The sequence below is a fragment of the Esox lucius genome, chromosome 18 (genome assembly GCF_011004845.1).
Source record: "Esox lucius isolate fEsoLuc1 chromosome 18, fEsoLuc1.pri, whole genome shotgun sequence".
Lineage (NCBI taxonomy): Eukaryota > Metazoa > Chordata > Actinopteri > Esociformes > Esocidae > Esox > Esox lucius.
In genome coordinates, this window is record NC_047586.1 from 8,915,258 (window position 1) to 8,929,890 (window position 14,633).

The 14,633-nt window shown below is 46.5% G+C and overlaps 1 protein-coding gene across 3 annotated transcripts in view; it reads left to right on the top strand.

Annotated features, from left to right (window-relative positions):
* Positions 1-14,633, top strand: part of fynb (FYN proto-oncogene, Src family tyrosine kinase b) — a 55,196-nt gene that overhangs the window by 27,962 nt on the left and 12,601 nt on the right. For all 3 annotated transcript variants that reach the window (XM_029114591.2, XM_029114592.2, XM_029114593.2), the window contains exons 3-6: positions 4,990-5,255; positions 9,253-9,349; positions 12,813-12,911; positions 13,676-13,779. In XM_029114591.2, coding sequence (XP_028970424.1) covers positions 5,000-5,255; positions 9,253-9,349; positions 12,813-12,911; positions 13,676-13,779 — 556 coding nt within the window. In that variant the 5' untranslated portion in view covers positions 4,990-4,999. The remainder of the gene's footprint in view (positions 1-4,989; positions 5,256-9,252; positions 9,350-12,812; positions 12,912-13,675; positions 13,780-14,633) is intronic.

Consider the following 14,633-nt stretch of genomic DNA (forward strand, 5'->3'; position numbering starts at 1 on the left):
CTCTCCTTTCATCTCCCCTCCTTCTGTGTCCTCTCTCCTCTCTCTCTCCCTCTCTCTCTCTCTCTCAGGCATTGGTCTGTGCTCCACTGTCTTCTACCCTCTCACTCCTCTACTCAACTCTTCTATCTCATTATCTCAGTGGACATCCTGCTCTGTCTGTCTGGAAGTCTATTTTAACGTTCACCTGATGAAGGGCATAACAAAGAGCCAGAGTTATATTCCACACGCACAGAATCAAAGCGGTAGAGCAAAGCCCAACGTCGGGACCTTTTGTCTGGCTCTGAAGCCGGAGTAGATTACACAGGACTGGCTGCGCGGGTCACACCACTGAAGGGGGTCCGCACTGAGACACAGTAATGACCGTGATGTTGTGCTCACCGGAATAACTAGACCCGAACCGCAACTGTTTAAGCAGCCATTTTGTTTTCCTCTTCACCTCCTCTTCTCTACTCTCTGGCCGGGCTGGATGCCTTCCCGTGAAGGCCTGAAGTGTGTCCCGTGATGAAAAAGATTCTGAGCCCCCCAAGTGCATAACGTGTCAGCGTAGCTCCCAGTGGCTTTGACTCCCCCCACCAGCTCCTTATGATTTATACATGCCCCCCCCCCCCCCCCGCCACAGCCAGACCAATACCGACAGTGAGACATGCCTACCTTGAGTTTGCACGACTGTCCTATGAATTATTGACGTGGATCTGACCAAGTGTTCACTGTGGACAGACCTTTTGTATCCATTTCTGAAAGCCTGATTACTGATCATGAAGAAGTAGAAGGTGACACCTTTCTCACGTGAAAAAAAAAAAGAAGATATGTGCATTACAATTAAAGCTCGTAATGAATTTGGTCCATTTAGACCCTATAGGAATGGCACTCGCTTCAGCTAATTACAAACCCAACTCCATTATGGTGCTTCTGGTCATGTTCTGCTTTATAATAGTTTTTCCCTGTAGGAACACGCATTGTATTGGCTTAACCAATCCGAGGAGGAGCTGCAGTAGTGCGAGAAGGATGTGGTTTTCTGTGCGGAACGCTGCTGATGGCTATCAGCGGGTTTCAGGCTGTGGTTTTCTGCTGCAGAGGAAAGGGGAGGAGACAGGCAAGCGAGCGGCCATGCATACGCCTACGGCTAGCAGGTGTTTTCTGTTGTCTGAACAGGAGGGGATTGATCCATCAGTGGAGAGGGAGAGAGGGAGAGCGAAGAGGGGCGAAAAAAGGGAGCGAGATGAAAGAGGTCCGGTTCAAAGGGAGAGGTGTGGGCTCTGCTACGGGGTCCATAGTGAGACGGGCTCACAGCGCCGGGCCCCGGGCTCTGTTAGCGGTTGGACGCACCTGTCGTGGCTGCCTGTTCGGCTGCGAGGAGTCGCTGTTAAAGCTGCCTATTGCAGGGTGTTTAATAACACTGATGTCAGGGCTGCTGCACAGCTCTGTGGTTATGGCTGGTTCATTACTGACTATGCACTGCTGAGTGTGTGTGTGTGTGCGCGCGCGTGTGTGAATGCAGCAGTACTCGTGTGTGCGTGCAGTTGTGTGTGAGCGTGTGTGCGTGCGTGCGTGTGCGTGTGTGTGTGTGTGTGTGCCTACACCAGCATGAGTGCTTGCAGCTCTCAGCGTCTCCCATCATCTACACAGCAGCAGTCCATTCCCGACCGGCCCCATTGGAATCACCTATAACACTGTGTGCTGTTATCAAAGGCAGCTTAGACTGGGTTAAGCGAACAACAGCCCGCTTCCGCAGATACCTCCAACGTCACCCGCAACGCCCGAGCACTCTGACCACCTAACAGAGATCAGTACAGCAAAAGTCGGGGTCTAGAAACTGATCCAGCCTCTGGGCTGCAGCAGTGTTCTGAGGCAGCAGAACAAAGGGAAACCCAGCCACGAGCTGCCCGGCAAAGCCCTTCCACAAGACCAGCTAAATGCCCTCCACGCACGCTTACAAGGCAACTGACAGTGAGGCCTGCTGTTCCGGGTGACGGTGCGCCCTTGCTCTCCATGTCGGACGCAGGACTTACTAACAGGTCGACGTTCAGTCTTTGAACCCAACAGGTTTTATACAGACCACCAGATACTCCCTGTGCCCAAGAATGCCAGGCAGTGTCAGAGGATGTCTGTAAACATAGTCCAGCATGTCCTCTATACTGACGCACGGTTGGTATCGCGACGAGTACCAGCGCATCATGTCTAGAACCGATCGGACCCGGTACAGCTTCTACCCCCAAGTCATAAGACTGTCAGACATGCTAAATTATTCCTCAGTGGCTACCGAGACTATGCGAATGGTCCCCCTTTTAGGCTAACCCTTTAGTATTGACGCTATGCTCACACACTGGCCTATAAGCCGGGTTAGCTAGGTAATTAAAGACGCTGTGGAATGTACCTGTGACCACAGCTGCTATCAGACTTCTAGTCCCACTCAGGGCTTGTTGTGATGGATTACAGAGTTAGCGCAGTCTCGAGTCATGGTGGCATTTGCACGCTGTCTTTTGGAGCCAGAGATTCATTGGTTGCCAGGTCACAGTCAGAGGGCAGAGACAATGCTCTGTCGGACTCTATGTTACATAGTATAATGAGGCTGGACAATGTCACAGAGGATGTCTTTATATTCTCTCTGGCTGGGTTCTGCATTAAACTACAGCCACGTGAAGTGTTCAGTTGGTTGAACTTTCAGACGCTATCAGTCCCCATCCATGTATCTATCTATCGCTCTCTATGTATCCTCGCCATCTCTCTGTTTCACTCACGTTCTCTCATACCTATCTCTCTATTTCTCCCTCTGTCTCGCTCCATTGGCCCAGTGGTCAGTTAGTGATGATGTGGGAAGTGTCTAGGCCATGGGGTGTGGCTGGCCTTTGTGCTGCTGCTCTGCTGATACACAGAGAGCAGGAAGGCTTCCTTCTGGTGATTCTTTTCTATAATCTAGTGTTGGGCCACATTCCCTCTCGCTGCCTGCGTCTTTAGTGACTGCTGCAGGGCGTGCTTCCTGCTTCTCTCCGAAGACATGGAAAAGCTAAAAGACGCTTGGAAAAAGAGAGCGAGAAGGGAGGGAGAGTGAGTGAGAGATGTAGTAAAGAGGGTGAGAGAGAAATGGAGTGAGATAGCAGAGAAACAGGGCTCTTATTGAGATCCCGAACATTGTCTAATGACATGTCTGAGGACAGCCCGTGGCTTCAGCTGAGGGCTAGATCGGCAGTCTGTCTCCACGGTAACACTGCAATTCACAGTCTGTTTGTCTCCTCAGTGCTATAATAACAACAATAGCAGTATTATTTTCACGTTTCTTTTGCAGGCTGATAATGAGTTGACATTCATTCTCGGAGGATGATTGGAAATGTTTCCTGCCACCACAGAAATGCAGCTCTAGTTGCCAGTTGATAAACCTTCTACCGTTTCATTTTGACAGTGAAAATAACATTGCAATTGAGGCATAAACAGTCTCTACTGAAGGCACTTTGAAATGTTTTCTTTCTGTATGCGTCTTCACTTTATTTGAAGCCCTTAAGAGATTATACCATAAAAGTACACTAAACTGGTCTCCCAGGTGGCGCAGTGATCTAAGACACTCTTTCATAGCACCAAGCTGACCACCACATACATGGGTAAATCCCCGTGGACCAAGCAAATTGGCCAGCACCATGGGGAGGCTCCGTCGGTAGGATTTCCCGTTCTCATCACGTTGTAGCAACTCTCTCCGGCGACTTGGCTCAAGCAGAAATAACATGGTCTTCAGGGCAGCGCGTGCGCCCTCACACAGGGCCAAAATGGAGTGCCTTTGCCCAAAAGCCAATTTGAAAAGCATAGCACAATCTTCAACCCTCCCAAATCCTTTGGGCGTCCTTCCCATAGAGATGTCCCACTGGAAAAATATCGACAATCTTTGGCCTATAGGGGCTCCACCCTGCGCACCCAGTCGTCCCATTGGCTGGAGCCGGTCGGACTCGCCGGTCGATGCGGGCGGGAATGTTACCCGTGGAATAATCGATGACTGAATGCCCCTGTGACCCGTGCTCCATGGGTCCCCTGTCCCCAAGCCCAGTGTGTATCACAATGTGTGTCTATTCCCCCGGACCATGAAAGAGTGTGTTTGTGTGTGAGTCATCCGGAGCTGTGTGTGTGTCTGTGTGTGTCTGTGTGTCTGTGAGTGCGTATGCAAGTGTGTGAGCATGTGTGTGTCAGGGTGTGAAGCTCTCAGGGGACCTTTTATATGTTTCACAAGAGGTGCTATTGAGGCAAATGCCTCTTTTGTAAGGGAGCACAATTTATACAAACCACATGAAAACACTTGCATGTTCGTTTGAGAGTAATCTGATTCCTCAGGAGTGAGATCCTCAATACGCCCAGGAGTTACCGGAATAAAAGAGATACCAGAAAATCTTAAGTCGAGAAGAGTTGCCGGAAACTCTTTTTAACAAGAGAGAGCACTGGAGCAATCTGCTAGACTTCTCATTATGATTCTGAATGCAGTGCTGAGAGCTGAGAGCTCCATAATGTCTGCGCTGTAATAAACTTCATCCACTGGTTTTGTGTATGGACTGTGCCTCCCTGTCCAGCGGGAATGTTGACTGGATGATCTGCTTCCTGTTATTTAGCAAGAGACCTGTTGTATTTCTAAAGAACCCCATGTGATTTTCCACTTCTTGACGATCAGTATGCTTTTTAATAGACTGCGTTTCTGCAATCCAGATGACCAAGATTTTTCTAAGACATTACGCAATCACTCAAAGAATGTGAGGACATGTCATCTGAGAGCAAACCCAGAACAATGTTAAAGTGCTCTTCTATATCATGTATTACGGCTACTCATTCCCCTTAACCTTCATTAAAAAAGAGCAGACTGGATGTACTATTGATTTACAGTCAAGTTCATAATCTCCACTCTCTCCCCCGCTCTCTCCCTCTCCCTGTCGCTTTCTCTCCCTCCCTTTACATCTTTCCATTGCTCTCTCCTCCTTCTCTGCCCATTCTCTCCCTCTCTCTCTTTATTTCTCTTTACAGAATATAGATAATGGGCTGTGTGCAATGCAAGGATAAAGAAGCAACAAAACTCACAGACGACCGAGACACTAGTATCTCCCAGAGTGCTGCGGGGTATCGCTATGGCGCCGACCCGACACCACAGCATCAGCACTACCCCAATTTCGGGGTCACCGCCATCCCCAACTTTAACAACTTCCAGTCGCCCGTCAGCCAAGGGATGACCGTCTTCGGAGGGGTCAGTACCTCATCCAACACAGGGACCCTGCGAACCCGTGGAGGAACAGGTATGGTAGTCTAACCTTTCCCTTTTGACCTCCCTCTTGACTTCCCCTGACCCGTTTGACCTCTGGGCCCTGTCCTGGGCTCTCTGCCCTCTGTCGGGAAAGTCCGTCTTGGCTCTTGCACAGCCCTTTGTTTCGTGGTTTACATAGGGAATATTCCCACTCAGGATATCCTTATGTTTCACTGAGCCTGTTCTGCTACACGAGGAATTCTGCCACACGAGGAATTCCCATCAGCTAGCACAGCTTTCCTCAAAGTGTGGATTATTTCTGTCCCGAAATAATCCAAATCCACAGTCAGTCGCAGGGAGCCAGATGGTTTAACTTTTTCATTTCCTCCTAGCGGGAACTTTGATACACTGTCTAAACATTTGGATTTATGTAATTTAGCAGTTGCTTTTATCCAGAGCAACTCGTGGTAGTAGATGCACCATGTTTTTATATTTCTGTGTTTTATTCTGGCCCCAATGGGAATCGAACACACACCCTCTGGCATTGGAAGCACTCAACCGACCAAACACGGGACCACTTTACTGACACAATTATGGTACTGTCTTCTCCAGCTAACTATACAGAGTACTTGTAGCGATATCCTATCGGCAGTCATTTGATCTATACGCACTTAGCTAATAGCCGAAATTGGGATTCACAGCTACTGTGTTGTGTCCCATGACCTTAGCTTCCTGAATGGATGAGCTTCAGATCAGTTAATAATAAACCTTTGCAAAGCCAAAGCCTGGCTCTTGCTGATCTTTTGTTACTTGCTCTGGGGGTTTCTTGTAAATGGTGCAAATGTGGTTACTGTCACAGATGTGATGCACCCTGTAACTGCTGGGACAGATAGATGCATCCGAGGTGTAGCCCTCAAAAGCCCTTAGTGTTTTTTTTTTTTTTTTTTTTTTTTTTTTACCTCGTACGCGCCCCCCTCCCCTCCCTTTCGCTTTCTGTCTCTCCCTCCCTTTCTTCCTCTGGCTCCTTCTGTTCTGTGTCATGTGAAAGGCAGGAGCCTGTTCCTCTCTATCTGTTGTTACTCCCCCAGGGCCTGGCTCTCAAAGCACAGGCTCTTCATTTCCACAGTGCTTCTCCTCCACCGCCAATCACAGTGACCTCAGGTAAAAGTGACAACGAGGCGAAAGTAGATGGGCCTTGATGAAAAAAAGGACGCACTTAAAGCTTAATTTATACTTCCACTTGAAAGTGGCTGCATGGTCACTATTTTCGCAAAGATCGTATGAATGAGTTTTGTTTTGAGGAGGTTTGTGCTTTGACATACAGTGTTTTTTTCTCAAACGTGTTTTATTTTCTAGGCTTCTTTTATTTCACTTAAGTTTGCAAAATGTGATTGGTCAGAAGTTTGCATAATGTGACTGGTCAGAAGTTTGCATAATGTGATTGGTCAGAAGTTTGCACCTGTGTTTGGCCCGGGTTAATGCTATAGATTTCCCCTCTCGTGTTTTTGTGGTATGCGAACACACCCCATTCAAGTGCGCGTGACAAATGGTTCAATGCACCATGCGACTGAGGTCTACTGGACGTTTAGCGAGTAGAAACCAATCAGATAGGTCCTCGGAGCACATTCATGCGGCAGAAGGATAGGTCAGGTCGGCCCGCGTTGGGATGTCAACGTTGTGACATCATGCCTTGGGATGTCCCTGGTTCTGACCCACTCATAGCCATCTTCATTGCCTTTTGGATTCATAGATGTTAGGCGCTCATTTGAATGGTTTTTGATATCCCAGACTGATTGCGTGCGACTCTGAGGGAACTGGTAGACTTCAGGAGAGCAGCACTGGGCCAGGCTGGCTTGTGTCGATACCACTAGAAGTGTGGGACACACCAGCTATTTCTTTTCACATCAGATATTTTTCCAAGCTGATCTGATTGGTCAAAGGACTAATTAGTGTAAATTGGGCTGCCTTGTTAACATAGCCAATGATAGCTGTTTAGACTTGTGGTAACGCATCCTAGCCACACGGCGGTGTCTCCCTGGACACTTGGCAGGCCTGTGGTCTGTCTCGATCCTTTAGATGCTTCCCCAGGGACTCTAGGCTGTTATGGTTGTCTCTCTCTAATCCGGAGAAAGTTTTCCCATTTGACTAGATTATTCTATAAAGTGTTATGTCCTAAACAGATTACGTACTGAATACACTGAGCTGAAAATTATTTGGAATGGAACATTCTTTGTTGTTTGGGTTCTATATACTGGCACTTTAGTTTTGAAATTTTTAAATGAAATTGTGGTAATAAATTATTTTCTGTCTGTTTTATCAGGGAACAATTTACAGTTAATTGTGGTTGTATTTCAGATTATATTCTGTCTAATTGGAGTGTTATTTTATTGTTAAACTGTCTAAACATTTTGCTTGATAATGGAATGAATCATTAATTATTATAATTAAGAAAGTAAGAGACATACATGTCATACCCAGCCTACTTTCTGTTATTGTTTATAGTGAGAGTTGTCTCTTCAATTACTGTTAATAGTGAGAGGTTAGCATGTCTCTCCTGTTATTGTCAAGGCTGAGAGGTTAGCATGGCTCTCCTGTTATTGTTAAGGATGAGAGGTTAGCATGTCTCTCCTGTTATTGTTAAGGATGAGAGGTTAGCATGTCTCTCCTGTTATTGTTAAGGATGAGAGGTTAGCATGTCTCTCCTGTTATTGTTAAGGATGAGAGGTTACCATGTCTCTCCTGTTATTGTTAAGGGTTAGAGGTTAGCATGTCTCTCCTGTTATTGTCAAGGCTGAGAGGTTAGCATGGCTCTCCTGTTATTGTTAAGGATGAGAGGTTAGCATGTCTCTCCTGTTATTGTTAAGGATGAGAGGTTAGCATGTCTCTCCTGTTATTGTTAAGGATGAGAGGTTAGCATGTCTCTCCTGTTATTGTTAAGGATGAGAGGTTAGCATGTCTCTCCTGTTATTGTTAAGGGTTAGAGGTTAGCATGTCTCTCCTGTTATTGTTAAGGATGAGAGGTTAGCATGTCTCTCCTGTTATTGTTAAGGATGAGAGGTTAGCATGTCTCTCCTGTTATTGTTAATGATGAGAGGTTACCATGTCTCTCCTGTTATTGTTAAGGGTTAGAGGTTAGCATGTCTCTCCTGTTATTGTCAAGGCTGAGAGGTTAGCATGGCTCTCCTGTTATTGTTAAGGATGAGAGGTTAGCATGTCTCTCCTGTTATTGTTAAGGATGAGAGGTTAGCATGTCTCTCCTGTTATTGTTAAGGATGAGAGGTTACCATGTCTCTCCTGTTATTGTTAAGGGTTAGAGGTTAGCATGTCTCTCCTGTTATAGCTAATGGTGAGAGGGTAACATGTCTCTCCAGTTATAATCAGTGGTGAGAGTTTAGCATGTCTCTCCTGTTATAGTTTATTTTGAGAGGTTAGAATGTCTGTACTGTTATTGTTAATGGTGAGAGGTTAGCATGTCTTTCCTGTTATTGTTGAGAGGTTATCACGTCTCGCCTGTTATTGTTAAGGGTGAGAGCGTAGCATCTCTCCGGTTGTAGTTAATGGTGAAAGGTTAGCATGTTTCTTCTGTTATAGTTAATTGTAAGAGGTTAGCATGTCTCTAATGGTGAGAGGTTAGCACATCTCTCCTGTTTTTTCATAATGTTGAGACATTAACATGTCTCTCCTGTTATTGTTAATGGTGAGAGGTTAGCACGTCTCTAATGGTGAGAGGTTAGCACATCTCTCATGTTTTTTCATAATGTTGAGACATTAGCATGCCTCTCCTGTTATTGTTAATGGTGAGAGGTTTGCATGTCTTGGGGGTTTGGTGTTTGTGTATTTTTAAACATTTTCACAACTACTCATTCATAATAAAATACATACACAAGACAATCACTGAATATCTCACCCACGAGTGGCTGCAGCATATAAAAACAGTGCAACCACCTTCCCTTCCATCGTCTGTCAGTTTAGTTAGTCTTTAAAACTCAGGCTCCTTTCCTGTTCACCCTAATCCTGTGAGTGCTGACACTGGATGTTTCTCTCACCAGGAGTCACCCTCTTCGTGGCACTATATGACTATGAGGCACGGACGGAGGATGACCTGAGCTTCAGGAAAGGGGAGAAGTTTCAGATTATCAACAGCACGTAAGTATAGCGCAGTACACCTGCTCATCACTCGTCACATTTACTGGGTGGGTGTAACAGACCGGTTTATGGTCTTTTAAATATCATATTAAAAAAGAAGTTGAGATATTTTAACTGGTTAATCTGCGACGGAATGGCTGGGACAGCGGTTCTATTTTAAATGGTCCACACATGAATGAACAGAAGTGGTTGATTCCACATTTAAACTGGGTGGAGCAGGCAGGGGTCTTAAGTTTGCGGTGGGTGATGTGGAACGGTTCTGTGTTGTTCTTCAGTCGGCCCTGCTGTAGACTCTCTGACACGAAGTGCTGCCACCCCATTTCCTGTTCATACTCTACTGCCAAGTTGGGTACTATTGCCCCTCTGTCAGCACTACTGTCTTATACCAGCCTGTCAATATTTTAGACATGCTGCCCTGAGCTCTGGTGGATGGGGATTTTCCTTCATTGGAGACGACTTCTCAGCAGGGCTTAGCCACAGCAGTGTGACAAACTGTATGTTAGGTCTTACTGGCCTGGGATGGGACTGTGTCTCCCAGTTTCTGTGGTTGTACAACCTATAGTCCTGGCAACACATTGTCCCCTCTGTGCATCAGGATCTACACCCATTTATACTGTTTTCCCAGGATATACACCCATTTATACTGTTTTCCCAGGATCAACACCAATTCATAGTGTTTTACCAGGATCAACACCCATTCATACTATTTTACAAGGATCCCCACCCATTCATGCTGTTATAGTAGGATCTACATCCATTCATATTGTTTTACCAGGATCTACACCCATCCATACTGTTTTACCAGCTGACATCCTGTGTAAGGGCTCCTCCTCATACCCCAGTGTCTCGTCAACCCAGTGCCCTCCCATCTAGATCACAAGCAGGAAGATACCTCTATTATGGACTTCCTCATCTCCTCCTCGTCCCATGTTCCCCTCCTCCTGTGCAGTGGCCAGACAGAGCTGCAGCCTCAGCCCTCCGTCACCCTCCGTCCTTCTGCCCACGCCCGCCGCTCCTTCCCTTTTCCTTCCTTCTTGGCAGCACCCAGGCTCTGTTGCAGCTTGGAACACTGCCCCCTGCTGGAGAGAGGGGGAACTGGCCAGTCCCAGTCTCTCCTACTTGGTCCAGGCTGACACACAAACAGGCCGACGGACACAGAGTCAGGCCTACATGGCAGATGCCGTTTCAGGCATGGTTCACGTGAGCAGCCCTGGGACTCCGGTGGGCACGCTGGGCACAGAGCAGCGACAGAAGGGACCGTTGTGTTGTGTTGGCATCTTCTCCAGGAAACGCTGTGCTCTGTGAAGTAATCAAACAAGTTACAAGGATCAATTCCAGACTCAAGTGTTTATAATGCTGGAGTCTGACTGTTAGGGAGTATATGTTTGATCTCTGGAATAAATATAGGCGGCACATCGTACAATGGCCCTCTTTTTTACTACCTCATAAAAAGTCAGGAAATAGCTCAGGTTTCTTTTGGTCCGGTGGTTGAATGGTGGGTAAGTTATGTTCTGGGGCAGATTTCACCTCTGAACAGTATGCCGTAGTGGGTGCCAATGGGACTCCAGTCTGTCAACACAATCCACCCCCTCATCATGCTTTCACGGACGTCACCACAGGGAGGGAAGCTAGTTACAGTGCAGCATTTCTGGAGACAGGAGGCGGCTGTTTCTGTCTTGGTTCACCCATGTTGTTGTTTTCTATCTTTATGGTGGAGCCAAGTTGTTTTTGTTTAAGAGGAGAGAAGTGGTGGATTAACAGACTCTGGCCCTTCTAGTCTCTCTCCCCTCCATCCAGCAGTCTCTCCTCCACCCAGCAGCCCCTCCCTCCAGCTGGGTTAGCGTGTTGGAACATTGTAGCCCTCCAGAGGGAACCCCCATTCTGCTCTCCGAACAAAGGAAACTGGCCTCGTTTCAGCCTGTGATGTTGTCCCCAGGCGCTCCCCGTCTTGTTTTTATTCAGGACAAATGAAAGACAAGCTCTTGCTATCCCACCGCCGCCATCCCCTCCTCCTCGTCCATCTTCCATTCACAGAGCAGTAAACAGTGTGTGGGGTGCTTCTACATGTTTGAGAGATAAAGTTCAACGAGGACCAGTGGGAGTGTGTTAGTGTGTGTGTTCATGGTACAGCCTACAGGCCTCTCCCATGGGCCACCCCTTGAGGCAGAACCCCTAAAGGCCTATACCTGTAATGTCACCATGTGTTTGGTGAACTCAAGGAACAGGAGGAAAGGAGGTTAAAACAGAGGAGGCTGGGGGAGGAGAGGAGGAGTTTCGGGCTACCGCGGATTACAGGAAGAGGGACACAGGGATGACACATGAGATGCATTCTAAAGGGGTTGGTGCTGGAGGAAGTTTCAGGAAGTGGAGAAAAGAAAGAAGATAAAGTGTACGAGAGAATGATGTAAAAGAGGGCAAAAAAGAGAGGCAGTGGTTCACGTTGGAGATCAAGGACACGAGACAGTAATATGGCATCAGCATGCAGGCCAAGTGATGCCCTTTTCTAGCAATTTAGTCCATTACTGGGATTGTTTTCACTTAAAATGGTCCCCAAAAAAGGCTTTTTAGCAATGGCCAATTTCTCTTTTGCCGGAACTGTGTGGGAGTTGTCTAAAAACAAACTGTTATTGGCTGAAAGGTTCAAACTCTCTATCAAATTGGTTAATTAGCAAATGTACTTCCTGCTGATGTAACCACACACTCCGTCATTCCATCGCAGTATAACAGGCTGACATTTCTGCTGATCTTTCCAAACAGCTCATAAACTAAAAAGTGAATTTCACAATTTCACAGTATTATTCCACCTGCATAGTGTGGAAATATATGATGGCACTAGGCCTTTAAAGGCTTTCTCTCCCTCCTCCTTCCTCTGGTTGTAACCATAGTGCTGCCATAGTCTACCTCCCCATGAACAAGACATGACCTGAGCATGTTCTGCTTCCAATGTATTCAAATGTTAAATGCATTATTGAACACACTGGTTCATGTATTTTTTTTTTAAAGCAGCTGACATAATAGGCCCCTTCTTGTGTTTCCCAAATAAGAGTGATGATAACATCTTGGTTGGAGAACATGAGACTAGTTCTGGTTAGTCGCCGCCAAACAAGACCACATTTGCATGTTGCTTATCAGTGCGCTTCACGCTACTTTGTATTTAAGTTGAACTGTAAGGCTTGTATGAATCCCTCGGTTAATGCAATGTTTGTGTCGTCCTCGCAAATGTTTTGCTACATGTCAAAGACCACAACCATATAACCCACAATGTCATGGAGACAAAGTGCTGTGTGTATTTTGCCAAGATATAATCTTTGACGACTGTAACTACATGACGATAAGGTCTTCTCTTTTTCTGGAAGTGAAGTCCAACGTCAATTCATGCCTTGTTGAACTGCCACAGATCTTGCCCTCTCTCTCACACACACACCCCTCTCTCCCCCTCCCTCTCTCTCTCCCCCTCTCTCAGTGAAGGGGATTGGTGGGATGCCCGCTCTCTCACCACCGGGGGAAACGGCTACATTCCCAGTAATTACGTGGCTCCAGTGGACTCCATCCAAGCTGAGGAGTGGGTAGCCGTCTGTCACGCTGGGTTTTGTTGGACGACGCTCTGACAAGAGATGAATACACGGCGCACCAGACACTGATCAACAGAGTGACGCTACTCTTGTCACGTCACTCACACACACACACACACGCGCCCCCTCCCGCTTGCCCCTCAGACCTGAACTCATTCTCCCTCTCTGCCCTCTGGGAAAGATGGGAGACTGCAGGGAGATGGGGAAGATGTCACGCTTTTAGACAAGCGGCCTCTTCATCCTCTTCATCTCCCAGAGCCTTCAGTTAACCCTTAATGAAATCGTTCTGGGATTTGAGTGTATACACATAGCCGGCACGTTCTCTGGCTCATTAAAAAGAAAACATTTTGACACCATAAAAGACAGTGGATTTGTGAAAGGGTAACTGAGTTGAATGGTGTGTTTTCAGTTATCGGTGTTTTCAGTTATCGGTGATGTCAGAGAGAATCTGTGGGAGTTGTAGTACAGAGAGTGTGTGTGTAAACCCGGCAGTGGGCGGAGCTACAGGTCCTTTAAGCACAGCCAGGGTTTGAATAGCGAGGTTGCTCAATTTACCAACATTGGCTGTTTACGGCGTTATTTATTATAGCCAATATTTAACACAGACTCATTAACAGTGTTACACTGAGGGGCTACACCAGCCACTGTGTGACCCATGACCTACCACTCTTTACACACACACCCTCTCTACTTTAATAGTTTAAAATGGCTTCCCTCACTCATTATTGACCCTGTGTCAACCCGCTCTCTGTAGCTGGTACTTTGGGAAGCTGGGCAGGAAGGATGCTGAGCGACAGCTGCTGTTTACTGGAAACCCCCGTGGCACCTTTCTCATCAGGGAGAGCGAGACCACAAAAGGTAACATAACCCTGTGTGTCTTTTGCAAGTAAAAATGAATATCCTTTTAATGTGCCGTGAATAGTCACAGTCATGAAGTTTTCATCTGATTTTGCAAACAAATTACTTCGAAAAGTAGACCACCTGTGTTCATGCGAGAGACATGAGAGAGAACACACCATGCTGGTTCCCCCACTCCAAACCTGAGGACAATGACTCGAGCGCCATGACTTGTTTTTTCCAGGTTGACTCGTTCATTATATTAGTCGTTTGTTTGACCCACTAGTCGCAATTAATTCTACACCAGGATTAACACTGTGCCCCGCTAAGCCATTGATACCAGGACCAAATTAGAACAGATTCATTTTGTTCAGTGGCCACATGCACACGTGGAGTGTTCTTATTAGCTAATGTGTCCATCTAACCATTTAAAGCCAATCATCACTACTTTGGTCGGTGAAAATGGATAGGTAATTTCTGTCACTTTTTTCAGCTCCGCTAGTAGGACTGACTCCGCTAACTTTCCCACAATCCCCTGCACATTTCTTCACTTAACCGTATTGAAAATGAATGGGTTCGAACTTCTGCCCGAATTCAGAAGGAAAAGTGTTTTGAACCAATAATTATATCATGGTGCAGGAAAAAATCCAGTACATTCTTATTGATTTTAGTTGCTGGACATAGCTTTTTTGAAGCAGAACCTGACCTTCACAACAAACCATTGGTGAAAAATCATTTAAAAGATGTCTTTTCAAATATCTTTACAAGTGCAGCCGGTTTGGTATTAAATGGTTTGAACCACAACAGAAGGTTTGTTTGATTATTTGGAAAACTGTTGCAGCAGCATTTCATATAACAGGATTCAACTACTGTTA